Below are 21,372 nucleotides of genomic sequence, written 5' to 3'. Positions count from 1 at the left end.
GAGTGACATTCAAATGAGTTGATGGTCATCTCGGTCAGTGGACAGTCGTTTTCGCCCTCTGCCAGTCTTTAGCTTTGTTGTCCCCAATGTATGTTGCTTGATGTTGTTCTTATGAACCGCCTTCTTTGAAATGTTCAGGATGGAAGCAACCTGATGCTTTCCTTATCCCTCTGCCAGTTAAGCCAGAATTTAACCCCTTCTTTTCCTCACTCGAAGCTTTTCTTTTAAACTCTTTTGTCATGCTGAATTCAAATTCCCTTTGAGGCACTACTTGCACTGTTTTTGCCATCCAGCTGGTCTCATTGCAAGAAGATAGTGATGATCACAGCAGTGGTTTTTATACTTTTCCTTGTTAAATTAGATTTGGTTTAGGTAATCACCTAATAAGTATCTCATTAATTAAAATGAGGTGTGCTTGTGTTGAAATTTAACAGACACTGGAATGGAATTGCTGCCATACATGTAGAGATGCTGATTTAAGAAAAATTAGGAGTGGTCTCTTAATTTTTTCCAGAGCTGTATATCTAGACAGAAAAAATAAAACAACAATATACATAACATTGTACACTAACAACTTAAAAACCCTTAAAAAGGGTACTGTAAACTAGCAGCAATCTGGGAACATTTAGTTATGGCAAGTATGGCATTAATATACATAACAGTGTGAACTAGCAGCAATTGGTGGAGTTATTGAATATTATAGATACATAAGATTGCAATAAGCTTATAAATGGTGACATAGCAAATTGCAACTATGTAGTGAGAATTAAGAAGGAAAATGTACACAGAAAAAATATAGCAAGAGGATAAAGCAATAATATGCATAACACTGTACATAGCAACAGTTTGAAAAGAGTACTGTAAACTTGCAGCACTAAAACAATGTAAACTAGCATCAATTTTGATCAGTATGATCATGGATCTGTGTTGCTGGGTGAGGATCCTTACCAAAAATAAGTATACTTCAAGTACATTTTATTAAGTATACTTAAGTAACGTTCAAGTATATTTCCCAAGTATACTTGATGTAGTAAGTATACTAATATCAATGTACTATTAGTATACTTGTAAGTGTACTATTTTAATACTTCTTGGGACTAAATTGGCACTCTTTTTAGTTTATAAAAGTATACTTTTAAGTATACTTGAAGTCTAAGACAAGTACAGTTTGAGTAAAGAACTAGTTTACATCTAAGTTTTATTTTGTACTGCAACTATACTACAAGTGAACTTATAGGTATACTGGTAGTTTACTATTAATTTATTTCTAGGGCACTTTATTGTTTATGAATATACACTTATAAGTATACTCTCAGTAAACTACTAGTTTAATAGTTTTTATACTTCAAGTATACAACTAAGTTGTCTTTAAGTGAATTTATAAGTATACCTTTAGTTTACTAGTCATATACTTCCAGCCAACATTTTCGTTTATGAAAATACACTTTTAAGTATACTCTCAGTAAACTACTAGTTTGATAGTTTTTACACTGCAAGTATATTACTGTAGTAAGTTAACATCATATTTATAGTTTACTATTTATACATTATTTTTTAACTTTAAAGTATACTACTAGGTTTCTATCTAGGTATTATTTTTCACGCTTGAAATATACCTTTAACTGTACTTGAAGTGGACTTGAAGTTAATTCACTTGTACCACTACCAGTGGACAATACACATAAAAATCACATAAATCAGAATTTTCTAACAAATATTGTATTGGACGCCAAAACATAACAATGAAAACTGAAATCGACATCCCAGTTCAAAACAAAATAAACACACAGTATAAACAGTCTTTAGGGTAGGTTAATATTAGAATATGTCATGCAAGAGCCTCTCTGAAATCAGTCACTGGCTGGCTACAAAACTGTTGTACTTCTCTACAAGTTCTTCCCTGTTAAATGGCCATCCTGATGCAGAGGAACCACAAATCCAACCCAAAAATGATCAACTAAATGGAAACAAAAATTATTTTCATATCTTCTTTTCAGTGGTTTGTTTGTTGTAGCTTTCATTGTTGCATTTTTTTCTTATGATACGTCTCACATCTTGAATGCTGATGTCAAGGAACTTTGACAGAGCATGGCCTGTGAGTTAAAACACACATACACACACAGACACAAACAAAACAAAACATTACTTTAGCGTTTTTTTCCCAAGCTAAAATTCACCATCCAGAATTAACATGATAAAACAGTCAAAGCAGCATGTTGGAATGTGCAATTCAACTTGAGCTTGATTTTGATCAGATAAGTTTCTGAACACTAATGCAAAATTGTTATATTTAAAGACAGATGAAAATGTCCTTTAAATGTCTACCTTCACATAGATTAGGATTCGTTTTTTAGAGCCTTAATGGTTATTTTGTTTGCAGCATTGAGCATTGTGAGACTTTTATTTTTTGCCACTTTCAAACTGATGATCCCAAATTAGACTTTTAGAGATTAGAGGTTTTTCACACAATGTTTGGAACATTCAGTTTTTGTACAATTTTGGAACCTCCAACATGGAACAGTAATTTTGTTAAAAAAAAAAAAACTAAATGAGTTGTGTAGGATTTTTTTAAATTAAATGTACTCACCGTTTATAGCATCTAGTTTTGTATTATCAAGTTGTGGCTTTGATTCCACGTCTTTGTGTGCCCCTGATTGTCTCCCTGTCAAACTTGAATGGGACAGTGTTTCCCTGCCATAGACAAGCACGGCAAGGTCCCCGATGTAGACTGATGGATTTGCAGTCCGCAGACATTTAAGCTTTCTTATAGGGACTTGGACATCAGAGCCTGCCACAAGAGACACCTGCAAAACAATTGAGTGATCAGTTAGTTTGCAATTGGTTATACATTGTGATAAAATAATGATACACATTCCCTCAGAAACTGTGCAGTATACATTGAGGGAATTTTTCTTTGATCCACTGCTGATTTTTAACGTTTGCCCACTGACAAAGTAATGATCAGTCTACAATGTTAATGGTAGGTTTATTAAAACAGTGAGAGACAGAATAACAACAAAAAATCCTGAAAAATCAGCAGGGGATCAAATAGTTAAAATGTACAGTAAGAGAAAAAATTACTTTATTATTCCCCGACCAGACAGGAAAACTGGAACGCATTCCCACATTTCACAAGGAAAGAATTATTGAGGGTGCAAAATTCTACTGTGCCACGCAAGGCAGAGCATGGCCAAGCTACACTGTAGCGTCTCCATCCACATCAACCATTGGGAAATGTGTGAATGCCTCCCAGATTTCCTGTTTGGTCAGGCAATATGCAAATAATAACTAGTTAACTTGCAAATTCACCTTACAGTTGAATATGCAGATTTTCCAGGTACATGTAATGTTTATAGTAACCGCCGCATTGGTTAATTTACAGATTTACCGCAAATAATAAAAATGTTCCCACACGGACTGTAACGTCCATGCATGCAAGATATTTACCATATCATCAGACACAACCTGAGGAGAAACACATGCAGAAGCTGGTAAGTCTACAGATGTTGTGGGTGTTGACCAGGTGGATGCAGGCGTTGAGGTTTGGATGGTGACTTTATCAATTACTTCTTTCAACTTTGTCACTACTACCGGAACTCTGAGAATGAAGATATAGATGATTATAAGACAAGGGTGTAAAAGCTTTTAGTCTCATGACTGCATTTTGAGACAAAAACCAAACATCACAATAGTCACTTGAAGAGAAAAAAAATGTGTGTCTGCAGGTTTCATAAGACATTTTAAGACTTTTTAATGCTAACTGACATTCAATATAAGACCAACTTTTGACAATTTAGTGCCACATTTTTGGCCTTTTCCTAGGATCTCATTAATACTATTTAAGGACCCAGGGAAATCTTCCAGTTTAAATTATGACATTTTTAAAACTCTGGCCAGCAAGTCTCAATCTGGAAATGAAATATCATTAGAGAAAAATTCAAAAGCTAAGGCAAATGAAAGCAGCTGGATTTTTTTTATGGAACCAATACTTTAAGTCCTTTGAGGAGTAGTTCACCAAAAATACCAGTACCCCTCCATCAATGGTGCCCTGCTCTCTTGGTGGATGCTGGGAGAATGCAGGCAGTGGGTGAACAGGGTTTGAACATTCTGGCCTGAAGGTGGCACTAGAGGAAAGGTCACGAGGTCACCAAAGTTGTCAGGGTTCATCCTCTAGGCAGAATGAATGTGTTTTCATTTAAACTGAATCTTTAAAATCGGTATCAAGATATGATGTCTTGAAGTTAAGTGTTGAATAGACAGACAGACGGACCAACCAAAACTGCCATTCTTACGCACTATCTTTGAGTGGGGCAAAGATTTCTTCACTTTTTTGCACTGCAATTAATCAGTCCAGATAGTTTCAGTGTGACTTGGTAGGGGTTGGATGTTTTATGCAACATTCACTGTCTGCTGTCAGCCAAATATAACGGATACCATGGAATGGTATCACTGGCCAACTGTCTCTGCTTGGCTCGTATTCTTTGGTTGCTGTGTTTCAAATATATACCTCCACAAACACGTACCCATTCAACTCCATTACATTAGGTGATGGGAGACAATCATTATTTTCATTTTGGGTGTACTGTTCCTTAACAAATTTGATATTGCTTTATATTCTCTGCATTTTTGTGTGATCTTGTCTACACAAGGGCAAAGTATTTGTTTTACTTTATTTCATAAAACTTTAATTCATAAGATTACCTCTCATGGCTTCTAGTATCTCTTCAACATTGTTTTCTTTCAGTCTCTTGTTCTCTATTTTATGTTCCTTTATTTGCAGCTGCGCCTTACTCCAGTTTCTGGGCAGTAGGTCCTCATCTGATGACTCTTCCTTTTCGGTAGTTGACTACACCAAAATAAAATTATTAAAAATTATACTGTGTCAAACACAAGATAAAATAATCTGCATCCTCTATGGCAGAAAAAGTCACACAAAAGTTATTACTTCAACTCAAAATGACTTAAATAATTTACCTCTAAAGATGCTTGCTTTGCCATCAGCTCCTTCTTCAGGCCTTCGATCATTTGGTTTGCTGCATCTTTTGGGGTACAGACTTCCTTTTTTCTGTTTTGCTGTTAAAATGACAATTGTAAGTATTTCAATAGCAGGGATGTCCAATAACAATGATTGTAATAACTATTTTGTTGTTTTTAGAATCAAATGTACCACAGATAGTTCTGACCTAGCTCCATATTTTACTAAAATAACACAAAATTATGATTTTCTGTTTGACAATTGTGAAATCTGGGGACATCGCTAATTATTTTATTTATTTAACTATCTGCTTTGGTATCCCCACTGCTACCTTAATATTTAGTATATCTTCCTATCCATTAGGCTCACAGAGACTCAGCGAAAGGCCATTACATAGCACCCCAAACTGAGATGCAAACCCTTCATTCCGTTGTTCTGAAGTCACTTCATGTCTTCATTGAAAAATGTTTGACAGGGATTACTTTTCAATGTGGCACAACTCTCACACTCTTAATGGAAATAAAGGGACAACTTATTTCAAATATGAAGAAATGCAAATTTTGAAACAATGAAGCTATGTGGATTGCATTTCAAAGTAGATTACATTAATTTCTGACACAAATTCAGTATTTAATTATTAAAAAACTATTCCCTATTGATGGTTTTTTGAATAAGATTTGTAAGAACAATGGCAAGGAAGGTTCTGCAAAGATCCCTGTAATTCTCTATGTGACAAAGTTTTGAGCAAATTAAAATTCCGACTGGGTCCTCTGGCTATACGGGATACCTGAGCTGTCCTTAACAGACATATTGTTGGTAACTTAACGTTGTTAAATAACACAATATTTAAAATAACACAGAACATACTGTCAAATTATGCTAACGCTTGAGGATAACTATCTAGCTAGGTGACAGTTTAAGTACATTGCTAGCGAATTTATAGACTTACCACTGAGCATTAAAAGCTTAGCAGGAAAAAAGGCTGGACCATCTTTCTTTTTTCTGCCTTTGTCCCATTTAACATTAATCCACCCATCTTCATCCTCGAGACTGGGGCATCGTGTGATAATCTTTGAAGATTTTTGCTGGTCTTCAATACTCATCAAATCAATTCTTCCTACATCCACGGTCTTGTCCTTGAAATAATTTGTGGCAAATACCATTGTGATGGATAAATATTGTTATCACTGACAAATATGTTTTTTTATTGGTCCTATATACTGTGTCAAACAACCTGTAACCGCAATTTGAGACCAAAGATGCTGAACCGTCTCTGGAGAGATACACGTTATCCACGTCAAAGCAGATTTCAAACACAACTCAGTGGCGCGAACGGATACTATCGCGACAGGTGCGCGACTGCATTGAAAGGATTTCGGGATTCGGGAGCTGTTCGGGAAGCGGGGAAAGCTGGAGGTTGCTCGTGGTTGATAGTAGTAGTGTGTAACATACCGAAGTGATGGCGAAACGTGTTGGACCTTACAAAAGATGCTTGCACGACACAGAAGTAATTCCGAAGAGAACAACGTTCAGATGGAATGCAAAAATAAGTAACTTTGGTGACGCTTAGGTTGCAAAGTAATTGTCCTGTTCACATCACCACTGCTTTTATTTCTGTTCAAAGTCAGAATACCACAGGCTCAAACAGCATAGCGTTAATGTAGTGGTCGTCTATCAGAAGAAACTGCTTCAGGAGAACTTTGCTTCTAGTCATATGAGGCTTCATTTTATGTGTACAAGTCTGCATCCCTGATAAAATGCCAGGTTCTTGTGATTTAAAAGAATGAGACAAACATAAATCGTCAGATCTTTTTCACTTTTAATGTGACCTATAATGTGAACAATTCAATTGAAAAACAAACTGAAATTTTGAGGGGGGAAAATAAAAACCTTGTTTTTCAATTGAATTCTTCACGCTATAGGTCACATTAAAGGTGGAAGAAGTTCTAACATGATTTATCTTTGTCTCATTCTCACAAGAACCTGGCATTTTAACAGGGGTGTGTAGTCTTTTTATATCCACTGTATATGACTAAAAAGTCTCAATGTCTCTCTAAATGCAGAGAAGGCAAGAAGATTGCAGGTTAAATGCAAATATTGAAGATGATGAAGACAGTTTCCTAAATGTGGTCAGTATGAGGGATGCTCATTGGAGGGTGACACAAGGGCTGCAGCACCTTTTTGGCATTGTCAATTAATCATGTAATCTATAAAATGTGGGCAATGAGGACTTTGAGAACATTCAAGAGGTTTTTACATATAGAAGCATCTTGATGTCAGAACTGGCTCTTAAAAATGTGTCATTGATTTTCAAAGACTTTATGGAAAAGACAACATGACTTTCAACATACACTTGCTCACACACAGCACACAAAGTGTGAAACACTGGGGGCCATTATGGGCTACGTCAACCTTTGCATTTGAATCCAATATGGGCACTTTATTGAAGTATTTTCATGGAACACAGTATGTCCCTTCACACATTTTCTATTGTGGAGAGAATTGCCAGAAAAGGCCAAGCAAACTATCACCAGTGTAAAGGTTCAGTCATTTGTTGAAGAACTTTATTTTAATAAGCGAAAAACTGAAAAATGTGAGATACTAAATGAAAGTGTCAAGGGTTTTGGGCATCCACCTTTGCAAGAAAATATTACAACTTCATACAGGCTTGCCATTGCCAAGTTATGTAGAAATCTAGATAACTGCTAATGGTCTTACAACCTTTTTTTGGTTGATGGAGTTGTGTATCACAGTCAAAAATATGACAGACTAAAGAAAAGATACAACAGTGCTGTATGCTTGAAAGATGATACACTGTGTTTAATTAATGACTTAGTCATTTTTAAACAAAAGTGTGCACATCAAAGCCCTGCATGTTGTGTATGTACCAAACATTGCTGTGTTTTAGTTGAGGTACTTGCTAAATCTAGCAGGCCTTTATGTAAAGTTTCACAAATAAATTTACATAGAACTTTTGTACATGAGGTTAGGAAGACTGGAGACTTCAGTGCCATCTGGCCTGATATGATAAAGATGAAATGTGTTGTTGTTGAAACAGCTGATAAGTTGTACATTACACCTTTGCCAAATCCATATGAACGGGACTAAAACATTCAGTTGTTGTCCAGGGTTGTAGCCAATGATTTACGTATTACATAAAGAGACTTGCTCCTTGATGTTTTTTGATGAGATTTAAATACATGTATATTTCATGTTCTGGTTATGGCTTATAATAGCATCCAGTATGAATCAAGTCTGTACAATACTCTCAAACCTTGGACAAATTGTATATAAAATCAGCTAAATGTTTATCTGTTTCTGAGTGGGTTAATAACACTACATAAACGATCAGGTTCACTTCCACCCATGTACTATTTACTCCAGAAGCTATTCCACCCCATAGCTGACTTTACCATAAACTTGAACATGTATGTTTATAAGGTGGTATGTAAAACATAGGCTATGCTGGAATACTACCTCAAAAATCCAATATGTGTGAAAAGAAATAAGCAGAACTACAAGCCAAGTATACTTAAACTTCTTGTATAAGGCAAGAATTCTTGATTATATTTTTCTTAAGAATATCTCAATCAATAAATTGAGTACAAGTATATGCCAAATATACTTAGACTTTTTCAGTATACTTGTCAGTATAAGCCAAGTACACGTTAGTATAATTTTGTTAAGTATATCTCTGATAAGTATACAAAAAGTAAACTGAAAGTATACTATCTTATTTTTAGTTTAAAAGAAGTATACTAATAGCACACTGAAATAAACTTATTTTTGGTAAGGGGAGCCTTATGGCCTGAGGGGATTTTTTTCTTCTTGAGTTGAAATGAGTGCTCCGATGCTCCGGTAACATCTACCAGATGGTGGCAGTATGAACAGGCCATAGCCTGGGTGGCTATGGACATTGATGATGTTCCGTGATTTCCTCAGGCATCGGGTATGGTAGATACCTTGCACAGAGGGGAGATGGCAGCCGATGATGTGCTCCACAGACTTTACCACCCTCTGGAGTGACTTGCGGTCTGCCGTGGTGCAGCTGCCGTACCAGGCACTAATGCAGCCTGAGGGGATGCTTTCACTGATGCCCCTGTAGAAGTTGGTGAGAGTTTTTGCAGACATTACACATTTCTTGAGTTTCCTCAGGAAGTATAGTACAAAACCGATTCCAAAAAAGTTGGGACACTGTACAAATTGTGAGTAAAAAAGGAATGGAATAATTTACAAATTTCATAAACTTATATTTAATTCACAATAGAATATAGATAACATATCGAATGTTGAAAGTGAGACATTTTGTAATGTCATGCCAAATATTGGCTCATTTTGGATTTCATGAGAGCTACACATTCCAAAAATGTTGGGACAGGTAGCAATAAGAGGCCGGAAAAGTTAAATGTACAGATAAGGAACAGCTGGAGGACCAATTTGCAACTTATTATGTCAGTTGGCAACATGATTGGGTATAAAAAGAGCCTCTCAGAGTGGCAGTGTCTCTCAGAAGTCAAGATGGGCAGAGGATCACCAATTCCCCCAATGTTGCGGCGAAAAATAGTGGAGCAATATCAGAAAGGAGTTTCTCAGAGAAAAATTGCAAAGAGTTTGAAGTTATCATCATCTACAGTGCATTATATCATCCAAAGATTCAGAGAATCTGGAACAATCTTTGTCCGTAAGGGTCAAGGCCGGAAAACCATACTCGATGCCCGTAATCTTCGGGCCCTCAGATGGCACTGCATCACATACAGGAATGATACTGTAATGGAAATCACGACATGGGCTCAGGAATACTTCCAGAAAACATTGTCGGTGAACAAAATCCACCATGCCATTCGCCGTTGCCGGATAAAACTCTATAGGTCAAAAAAGAAGCCGTATCTAAACAGGATCCAGAAGCGCAGGCGTTTTCTCTGAGCCAAGGATCACTTAAAATGGACTGTGGCAAAGTGGAAAAGTGTTCTGTGGTCAGACGAATAAAAATTTGAAGTTCATTTTGGAAAACTGGGACGCCATGTCATCCGGACTAAAGAGGACAAGGACAACCCAAGTTGTTATCAACGCTCAGTTCAGAAGCCTGCATCTCTGATGGTATGGGGTTGCATGAGTGTGTGTGGCATGGGCAGCCTACACATCTGGAAAGGCACCATCAATGCTGACAGTTATATCCAAGTTCTAGAACAACATATGCTTCTATCCAGACGTCGTCTATTTCAGGGAAGATCTTGCATTTTCCAACATGACAATGCCAGACCACATACTGCATCAATTACAATGTCATGGCTGCATAGAAGAAGGATCCGGGTACTGAAATGGCCAGCCTGCAGTCCAGATCTTTCAACCCACAGAAAACATTTGGCGCACCATAAAGAGGAAGGTGCGACAAAGAAGACCTAAGACAGTTGAGCAACTAAAAGCCTGTATTAGACAGGAATGGGACAACATTCCGATTCATAAACTTGAGCAACTTGTCTCCTCAGTCCCCAGACGTTTGCAGTCTGTTATAAAAAGAAGAGGGGATGCCACACAGTGGTAAACATGGCCTTGTCCCAACTTTTTTGAGATGTGTTGATGCCATGACATTTTAAATCAACTTATTTTTCCCTTAAAGTGATACATTTTCTCAGTTTGAACATTTGATATGTCATCTATGTTGTATTCTGAATAAAATATTGAAATTTGAAACTTCCACATCATTGCATTCTGTTTTTATTCACAATTGTACAGTGTCCCAACATTTTTAGAATCGGGTTTGTAGTTCTTGGGCAGTTTCCATTGCCCAGTTCGCTTATCTGGACCAAGTGAGGTCATTCTTGATGAGAAACTTGAATTCGGAGACTCCCCACTTCATCTCCATCTGCTGCTTCCTGAAGTCCATGATCATCTCTTTAGTCTTACAGACGCTGAGAGAGAGGTTGTTGTCCTGGCACCATGTAGCCAGGTTCCTTACCTCCTCTCTGTAAGCGGTCTCATTAATGTTGGAGATGAGACCCAGGTTGGTTGTGTCGTCTGCAAATTTGAGGATGATGTTGGAGCTGTGTGTGGCCATGCAGACATGTGTGAACAGGGAGTACATGAGGGGACTGATATACACAGCCTTGTGGGGCTCCAGTGCTTAGGGTCAGTGCAGAGGAGGTGAGGTTGTCCATTCTTACCACCTGGGGTCTGCTCATCACTCCAGCATCCAATTGCAGAGGGAGGTGTTAAGTCCCAGGATCCTGAGATTAAGAACAAGCTTAGCAGGCACAATAGTGTTGAATGCTGAGCTGTAGTCCACAAACAGCATTCTCACATGTGTGTTGCCTTTTTCCAGATGGGAGAGGGTGGTGTATGTTGTCAGGGCGATGGCATCATCCATAGATATATTAGGGTGGATTGCAAATTGAAAGGGGTCGTAGGTGTCAGGAAGGGTGGAGCAGATGTGAGTTCTGACCAGCTGCTCGAAGCACTTCATGATGGTGGAGATCAGAGCTACAGGGTTGTAGTTGTTCAGACAGGTGATGGAAGGTTTCTTCAGTACAGGGACGATGGTGGTCTGTTTGAAGCAAGAGGGGACTACAGACAGAGACAGGGAGAGGTTGAAAACCTCCAGTAGTTGGTCAGCGCACCCCCTGAGGACATGGCCTGGAATGCCATCTGCCCCTGGTGACTCCGGAGAGATACTATAGACGGAAAACAGTGCTCTGAGCTTAGTACGGACATTACCATTTATCAAGGGCTTTTAGTTGGGGAATGTCCTGACATTGACCCTCAGGACGACATCATTGATTCATTTGAAGATATATGCCAAAAAGAAGCCTTCTAGGAGTATCCCTGGCCCAGGGCACATTTTAACTTTTTATACCCTTAGTTTTACCAGCCAGGTCAGTTAAGAAACTTTTTTTCTGCAGTCACAATATTCTGAAATCATCCTTTCTCCTGTCTTTCTCTCTTTATCCTGTCTCTTTTTTCTCTGTCTCTCTCTCTCTCAGGTCAGTGATTGGTGGGAAGAGTATATCTACCTTCGAGGTCGCGGGCCCATCATGGTCAACAGTAACTACTATGCGATGGTAAGAATACACACCTTTCTGTGGGTTGTGGGAGATTCCAGACTGCAATTGTATTAATCAAAGTGAGCCTCTTCGAATGGTGGTTTGCCATGACCCAGTATCTCTAGATGTGAATGTAGACTGACAGAATGTAGCAGGAATGACAGGTCTTTGTACAGAGCCTTGTCCCCTGTTCTATATCTGTAAGACAGGATGTTTCACTTGCTCATCACAGATTAGCCTCTATCTCAGTCATTCTCAAACCTGTCCTCTGGATCCCAGACATTCCATGTGTTAGCTACAGTGGGGATGCAACGGTAGAATGGGCCCACGGTTTGGTATGTATTGCAGCTTGTGGATCACGGTATCAGTACAGTTTTGGTATATATGACACAGGCCTATCATGTTAAAAGTGTTTCCAATCGAGTAGCTGACAGTGGCAAAGCAATGCATGCAGACTACTCTGTTTACAGTCCTCTTACACTGGTCATTGTATTGAACCATTGTTAATTGTAAAACATTTTTTGATTTACTCTAGTTTTAGTTGTTTTGACTAAAATATCTTTCAGTTTTAGACACATTTATATCATTCTAATAATCATTTTGTCTAGTTATTGTCAAAATTACGAAAACAGTAAGCCATTTTAGTCAACAAAATGCCCTTAAGTTTTAGTCACATTTTAGTCTCTAATTAACCTACAGCTCCGGAATAAATTAAGAGACCACTGTACCTTTTTCTTTCCTTTACATAATAGTTGAAAAGGAAAGTTTTGAGTGAGGAACCGAAGCGTTCAATTTGCAGTGGTCTCTTAATTTTAACCCTTCTGTTCCTCAATCAAAACCTTCCTTTTTGACTTTTTTGGAAAGCAAAAAAAAGGTGCAGTTGTCTCTTAATTCTTCCCAGAGCTGTATTGTATTCTAAACATATCACCATATTAAATAAGGCCAATGGAACATCATCATCATCATCATCATCTTCTTCCGCTTCATCCGGGGCCGGGTCGCGGGGGCAGCAGTCTAAGCAGGGATGCCCAGACTTCCCTCTCCCCAGACACTTCCTCCAGCTCTTCCGGGGGGACACCGAGGCGTTCCCAGGCCAGCCGGGAGACATAGTCCCTCCAGCGTGTCCTAGGTCTTCCCCAGGGTCTCCTCCCGGTGGGACGGGACCGGAACACCTTCCCTGGAAGGCGTTCCGGAGGCATCCGAAACAGATGCCCAAGCCACCTCAGCTGACCCCTCTCGATGTGGAGGAGCAGCGGCTCTACTCCGAGCTCCTCCCGGGTGACCGAGCTTCTCACCCTATCTCTAAGGGAACGCCCAGCCACCCTGCGGAGAAAGCTCATTTCGGCCGCCTGTATCCGGGATCTTGTCCTTTCGGTCATGACCCAAAGCTCATGACCATAGGTGAGAGTAGGAACGTAGATTGACCGGTAAATCGAGAGCTTCGCCTTGCGGCTCAGCTCTTTCTTCACCACGACAGACCGATACATCGACCGCATTACTGCAGAAGCTGCACCGATCCGTCTGTCAATCTCCCGTTCCATCCTTCCCTCACTCGTGAACAAGACCCCTAGATACTTAAACTCCTCCACTTGAGGCAGGCACTCTCCACCAACCTGAAGTGAGCAAGCCACCCTTTTCCGACTGAGGACCATGGCCTCAGATTTGGAGGTACTGATTCTCATCCCCACCGCTTCACACTCGGCTGCAAACCGTCCCAGCGCATGCTGAAGGTCCTGGTTTGAAGAGGCCAACACGACAACATCATCCGCAAAGAGCAGAGACGAAATCGTGTGGTCCCCAAACCTGACACCCTCCGGCCCCTGGCTGCGCCTAGAAATTCTGTCCATAAAAATTATGAACAGAACCGGTGACAAAGGGCAGCCCTGCCGGAGTCCAACATGCACTGGGAACAAGTCTGACTTACTGCCGGCAATGCAGGGACCTGACAGCCCTTAGCAAAGGACCCAGGACCCCATATTCCCGAAGCACTCTCCACAGGATGCCGCGAGGGACACAGTCGAATGCCTTCTCCAAATCCACAAAACACATGTGGATTGGTTGGGCAAACTCCCATGAACCCTCCAACACCCCGTAGAGGGTATAGAGCTGGTCCAGTGTTCCACGGCCCGGACGAAAACCACACTGTTCCTCCTGAATCCGAGGTTCTACTATCGGCCGTATTCTCCTCTCCAAAACCCTGGCATAGACTTTCCCGGGGAGGCTGAGAAGTGTGATCCCCCTGTAGTTGGAACACACCCTCCGGTCCCCCTTCTTAAAAAGAGGGACCACCACCCCGGTCTGCCATCCCAAAGGCACTGTCCCCGACCGCCACGCAATGTTGCACAGGCGTGTCAACCAAGACAGCCCCACAACATCCAGAGACTTGAGGTACTCAGGGCGGATCTCATCCACCCCCGGTGCCTTGCCACCGAGGAGTTTCTTGACCACCTCAGTGACTTCAGCCCGGGTGATGGACGAGTCCACCTCTGAGCCCTCATCCTCTGCTTCCTCAATGGAAGATGTGACGGCGGGATTGAGGAGATCCTCAAAGTACTCCTTCCACCGCCCGACGACATCCCCAGTTGAGGTCAACAGCTGGCCACCTCTACTGTAAACAGCGTTGGTAGGGCACTGTTTCCCTCTCCTGAGGCGCCGGACGGTTTGCCAGAATCTCTTCGAGGCCAGCCGATAGTCCTTCTCCATGGCCTCACCGAACACCTCCCAGGCCCGAGTTTTTGCCTCCACAACCACCCGGGCTGCAGTCCGCTTGGCCTGTCGGTACCCGTCAGCTGCCTCAGGAGTCCCACAAGCCAACCAGGCCTGATAGGACTCCTTCTTCAGCTTGACGGCATCCCTTACTTCCGGTGTCCACCACCGGGTTCGGGGATTGCCGCCTCGACAGGCACCGGAGACCTTACGTCCACAGCTCCGAACGGCCGCTTCGACAATGGCGGTGGAGAACATGGTCCACTCGGACTCAATATCTCCAGCCTCCCTCGGGATCCAGGCGAAGCTCTGTCGGAGGTGGGAGTTAAAGATCTCTCTGACAGGAGACTCGGCCAGACGTTCCCAGCAGACCCTTACAGTACGCTTGGGCCTGCCGAGTCTGTCCAGCTTCCTCCCCCGCCATCGGATCCAGCTCACCACCAGGTGGTGATCAGTTGACAGCTCCGCCCCTCTCTTCACCCGAGTGTCCAAGACATACGGCCGCAGGTCAGATGAAACGACAACAAAGTCGATCATCGACCTGCGGCCTAGGGTGTCCTGGTGCCATGTGCACTGATGGACACCCTTATGCTTGAACATGGTGTTCGTTATGGACAAACTGTGACTAGCACAGAAGTCCAATAACTGAACACCACTCGGGTTCAGATCAGGGGGGCCGTTCCTCCCAATCACACCCCTCCAGGTGTCACTGTCGTTGCCCACGTGGGCGTTGAAGTCCCCCAGTAGAACGATAGAGTCCCCAGTTGGAGCACTTTCCAGCACCCCTCCCAGAGACTCCAAGAAGGTCGGGTACTCTGCACTGCCGTTCGGCCCATAGGCACAAACAACAGTGAGAGACCTATCCCCGACCCGAAGGCGCAGGGAAACGACCCTCTCGTTCACCGGGGTAAACTCCAACACATGGCGGCAGAGCTGGGGAGCTATAAGCAAACCCACACCAGCCCGCCGCCTCTCACCATGGGCAACTCCAGAGTGGTGAAGAGTCCATCCTCTCTCAAGGAGTGTGGTTCCAGAGCCCAAGCCGTGCGTAGAGGTGATTCCGACTACCTCCAGTCGGAACCTCTCAACCTCACGCACTATCTCAGGCTCCTTTCCCGCCAGTGAGGTGACGTTCCACGTCCCTAGAGCTAGTTTCCGTGTCCAGGGATCGGGTTGCCTAGGCCCCTGCCTTCGACTGCCGCCCGATCCTCTACGCACCGACCCCTTATGGTCCCTCCTGTGGGTGGTGAGCCCACGGGAAGGCGGCCCCACGTCGCTCCTTCGGGCTATGCCCGGCCGGGCCCCATGGGGAAAGGCCCGGCCACCAGGCACTCGCGTGCGAGCCCCAACCCCGGGCCTGGCTCCAGGGTGGGGCCCCGGCTGCGCCATACCGGGCGACGTCACGGAACTCAAATAATTATTCATCATTAAGGGGTGTTTTGAACCGCTCTTAGTCTGACCCGTCGCCTAGGACCTGTTTGCCTTGGGAGACCCTACCAGGGGCATATAGCCCCAGACAACATAGCTCCTAGGGTCACTCGGGTACTCAAACCCCTCCACCACGTTAAGGTGGCAGTTCATGGAGGAGCCAAATGGAGCCAATGGAACATATCATAGGATAATGTTTCGCTTACAATGTTAATATTGCTTACTATTAGGCCTATTTTTAAACATTTTAAGTGCAGCGTTGTGCACAGTATGGACGTGTGAAATGTCTGAAATGGAAAATACTTATTGCACACACGTTATTGTTTAGAGCAGTTTTATTGTCATGAACGAAAATATTATTTAGAAATTTAGAATGAGGGGAGAACAGAAAATTCAAGAACATTTTGATAGTGGGTTATACCCACTTCTTCAGGCACTACACCACGGCTTTTGCCTGTACGTTTATATTGGGATGGGGCTTTTTTTGATTTCGTCTAGTCTTGTTTTTGTCAACCAAATTGGAAAGTATTTTTTGTTTAGTTTTTAGTTTTTTCTGTTTCTATTTAGTCAGTTATCATCTCGTCAACTGCCACAAAAAAACAGGTATTTAACAAATATTTTCGTCACTAGTTTTTTTGACGAAATGTTCACTGTATTGAACATTGTATCCAAAATTGTCCGACACATCGGCGGTGCCTTTTCAAATTTGCTTCTCTCCGTCTCACTAGCGCTTACTATTGGCACATTGGATTTGAGAGAAAATTTGTTTTTAGTTTCCACTCTCTTCACGAGGCCCCTTCAGGGAGGTTTCCTACTGATATGTCATTGCAAATCATCCATTGGTTGTTTAAAGGGGAGGCAGTTGCCTGCCTTACCTGTTCACAAGCTACACGTTTGGTTCTGTGGATCTGAATCTACAACATGCAGTCTGCAATGTGTAGTCTGCAGCGCAATAAGCGACTTTTGGAAATGATAGGAAAAAGTGTGCGTATTGAACCGTTGGGGGCATACCAAACGGTTCGCTAACATACCGTGTACCGTTGAATCCCTATTGATAGCACACCTAAATCCATGTATCAACTCATTTTCAAGCCCGTGGCTGTTTGATTCAGGTGAGCTAGTTTTGGGTCATGAAATAATTGGGAGACGGATGGGAGTCCCAGGGATGTTTTTGTTATCTGATAAAGTTGAATATGTAAATTGACAATGATTATTATTACATTTTAAACATTCTTTCCAAGCTGCCGCTGAACTTATTGAATTTTCTTATTCCCTTGATGTGTTTATTACCATGTCTGAGAAAAGACATTCACTGACAAACTAATGCCAGTTTTGGGTGTTTTAGATGTTTGTCTTTTATTTGAAAAACATGTCTCAACTTTACTCCAGTGTGCAAGAATAGACAAAACAAGATTGGCGTGTGTCTGTTTAGTCTACTGCAAACTTTGACCCAATAACTAACTAGTCTACCACAGGTGCTTAAGGGATTCTTTACCCTGACATGGTACAACAGAGCTCCAGAATGTTTCACTGGTCCATTTGGTAGCAGCAACCCAAGATTTGTCGGCACAACTTTGAAAACATTGTGGTGTCATACACCATCATACATTTTAGTAACACATTTTTTGAGTAATTATAAACTCATTGGGTAGCCTTGTGATTAAGAACATTGGGCTAGTAAACTAAAAGTAATTGGTTCTTATCCCCGATCTGACAAGGGGGAAAAACGTTATTTTTTACCCTGAGCGAGATACTTAACTTTAACCACTGTCAAATTCTAAGAATATTAGAATTGTCAAGGCATGGATCAGATTAAGGTTCTAAAAAAATACGGAGTGGTCCTGATCCAGACAGCACAGGACCTCAGATGGGCAAAGATAAGTTATTCAGCATGACAACAATCCAAAGCACGAAGCCGAGACAACACTGGAGTGGCTTTGGGACAAGTTTGTGAAGGTCCTTGAGTGGCCAAAGCAGAAGACCAGACTTTAACATCTTTGGGAGATCTGAAGATTGCAGTTCACCAAATCCATTGATACTGACAGAGGTTGAGACGATCTACAAGGAACAATGGGAGAATCTGCCTAAATACAGGTGTGCAAAGCTGGTAGGGACATACCAAAGAATATTCAAAAGCTTGCAGATCGCTAGTAAAGCTGATTCAACAAAGTACTGATTAAAGCGGTCTGAATCCTTATGTCAGATTCTCATTTTGCATGAATTGGCAAAAATTCTAAATACCCCTTTTCACTTTGTCGTTATGGCGATTGAAGCGATACAGTAAAAAAAAAAAGCCTAGTTTTTAGGTTCAGAAGGATTGTTGAACTATGGTTATGCATTTTCTTTTTTCTATTATTTTACCAGGTGGTTATGATTAATAAAATGTTCTAATTTTTGCAACAACCTATGAGCAATTACAGATAACTGCTTTACTCAGGTTCTTATTTTTAATTTGTTGGATCAGGGATTCAATCTAGCATCCATTTGGTGACTGGCCACAGATGCTCTTATCACTGGACTACCCTGCCGCCCCCACATCATTAAAAATATTAAAGCTCTTTATTCAGAAAGTATATATGTATATACATAAACATTACATTTTAGATACCAAAATTGGTGTTTCTCCCAAATGCTGTTTTATTGACTGTTATATTAGCTCAAAATAACAGTGAATAAAAAAACAATAATGATTTATATACAGCCCTGTTTCCCAAAAAGTTGGGATGCCTTGTAAAATGTCAAACAAAATACAGAATGCAATGATGTGCAAATTATTTAAACCCTGTATTCAACAAAAAATAGTACAAAGAAACTGAGAAATTGTATTGTTTCTTCAAAAATATATGCCCACTTTGAATTTGATGCCTGGGACACATTAAAAAAAGTTTGGACAGAAGACTGGGTAAGTTGTTTAATGTGTGATGGCAATTCCATCGATCGACACTCTTAATGGAGTAAGAACAGAGACAAAATTCTCTTGCACAATTTGATAGTTTATTTGCAAATAGAGAGAAGCGTCAAACACTTACAAACATAATCATCCAAGGAGTCTCTAACTTATTACATGAACTGTCCGTATTTATTACAGGTAAAAGAGTAAGGGTAAGATGCTGCCCATCTGTCTTGTGTCACATAGTGGGAAGTATTTGATACACTGCCGATTTTGCGATTTTCCTACTTACAAACCATGTAGAGGTCTGTGATTTTTATCAGAGGTACTCTTCAACTGTGAGAGATGGAATCTATAACAAAAATCCAGAAAATCACATTGTATGATTTTAAAATAATTAATTTGCACTTTATTGCATGACATAAGTATTTGATCACCTACCAACCAGTAAGAATTCCGTCTCTCACAGACCTGTTAGTTTTTCTTTAAGAAGCCCTCCTGTTCTCCACTCATACCTGTATTACCTGTATTAACTGCACCTATTTGAACTTGTTACCTGTATAAAAGACACCCGTCCACACAATCAAACAAACTCCAACCTCTCCACAATGGCCAAGACCAGAGAGCTGTGTAAGGACATCAGGGATAAAATTGTAGACCTGCACAAGGCTGGGATGGGCTACAGGACAATAGGCAAGCAGCTTGGTGAGAAGGCAACAACTGTTGGCGCAATTATTAGAAAATGGAAGAAGTTCAAAATGACGGTCAATCTCCCTCGTCTGGGGCTCCATGCAAGATCTCACCTCGTGGGGCATCAATGATCCTGAGGAAGGTGAGGGATCAGCCCAGAACTACATGGCAGGACCTGGTCAATGACCTGAAGAGAGCTGGGACCACAGTCTCAAAGAAAACCATTAGTAACAAACTTCGGCATCATGGATTAAAATCCTGCAGCGCACTCAAGTTCCCCCTGCTCAAGCCAGCGCATGTCCAGGCCCGTCTGAGGTTTGACAATGACCATCTGGATGATCCAGAGGAGGAATGGGAGAAGGTCATGTGGTCTGATGAGACAAAAATAGAGCTTTTTGGTCTAAACTCCACTCGCCGTGTTTGGAGGAAGATGAAGGATGAGTACAACCCCAAGAACACCATCCCAGCCGTGAAGCATGGAGGTGGAAACATTCTTTGGGGATGCTTTTCTGCAAAGGGGACAGGACGACTGCAGCGTATTGAGGGGAAGATGGATGGGGCCATGTATCGCGAGATCTTGGCCAACAACCTCCTTCCCCCCTGAAGATGGATCGTGGCTGGGTCTTCCAGCATGACAAGGACCCAAAACACACAGCCTGGGCAACTAAGGAGTGGCTCCATAAGAAGCATCTCAAGGTCCTGGAGTGGCCTAGCCATTCTCCAGACCTGAACCCAATAGAAAATCTGTGGAGGGAGCTGAAAGTCTGTATTGCCCAGCGACAGCCCCGAAACCTGAAGGATCTGGAGAAGGTCTGTGGGCCAAAATCCCTGCTGCAGTGTATGCAAACCTGGTCAAGAACTACAGGAAACTTATGATCTCTGTAATTGCAAACAAAGGTTTCTGTACCAAATATTAAGTTCTGCTTTTCTGATGTATCAAATAATTATGTCATGCAATAAAATGCAAATTATTACTTAAAAATCATACAATGTGATTTTCTGGATTTCAACTGTGAGTTTTAGATTCCGTCACTCACAGTTGAAGAGTACCTATGATAAAAATTACAGACTTCTACATGCTTTGTAAGTGGGTAAACCTGCAAAATCGGAAGTGTATCAAATACTTGTTCTGCATCCACAAATGCAAGTTAAAACTCTACCATGCAAAGAAGAAATCACATACAGTTGTGCTCAAAAGTTTACATACCCTTGGAGAATTTGTAATATATGTTCCATTTGTAAAGCAAACATGAGTGAGCAGGCAAACACGTCTATTATTTCTTATGGGATTCACATTCAACTGTAGGTCATAACAGAATGGCACAATCATAAAACAAAACATGGCAACAAAGTAAAAAATTAAAAAGAAGCCCTCTGGTTGGTGCTTTGGGGTCTTGAGAAGTGAACAGTTTCCCACGAACCAACTGTCAAAAGAAAATTGTAACGAGACAATAAACAGAAAACATATGACACTTTCGGGGACTTTTTGATAATATCATTCATAATGATGAATAACTTTTAGTGTCCTTCTAGAAAAATCTGATTTTTGTTTTTTATGGGTGATTGTAAATGAGTACACATATATACTGTATTTCAGATGTTTATTTCTTTTAATTGTGATGATTATAACGGACAACTAATGAAAT

At 41.3% G+C, this 21,372-nt stretch overlaps 1 protein-coding gene across 2 annotated transcripts in view; it reads left to right on the top strand.

Annotated features, from left to right (window-relative positions):
* The window catches only part of cpt1ab (carnitine palmitoyltransferase 1Ab (liver)), a 75,914-nt gene that overhangs the window by 38,235 nt on the left and 16,307 nt on the right, over positions 1–21,372 (top strand). For both annotated transcript variants that reach the window (XM_013139108.3, XM_020040452.2), the window contains exon 7: positions 11,953–12,030. In XM_013139108.3, coding sequence (XP_012994562.2) covers positions 11,953–12,030 — 78 coding nt within the window. The remainder of the gene's footprint in view (positions 1–11,952; positions 12,031–21,372) is intronic.

This window comes from Esox lucius, chromosome 19 (assembly GCF_011004845.1).
Source record: "Esox lucius isolate fEsoLuc1 chromosome 19, fEsoLuc1.pri, whole genome shotgun sequence".
Taxonomy (NCBI): Eukaryota; Metazoa; Chordata; class Actinopteri; order Esociformes; family Esocidae; genus Esox; species Esox lucius.
Note: the sequence above shows the minus strand (reverse complement) of the source record. Positions and strands in the feature narration are given on the sequence as shown.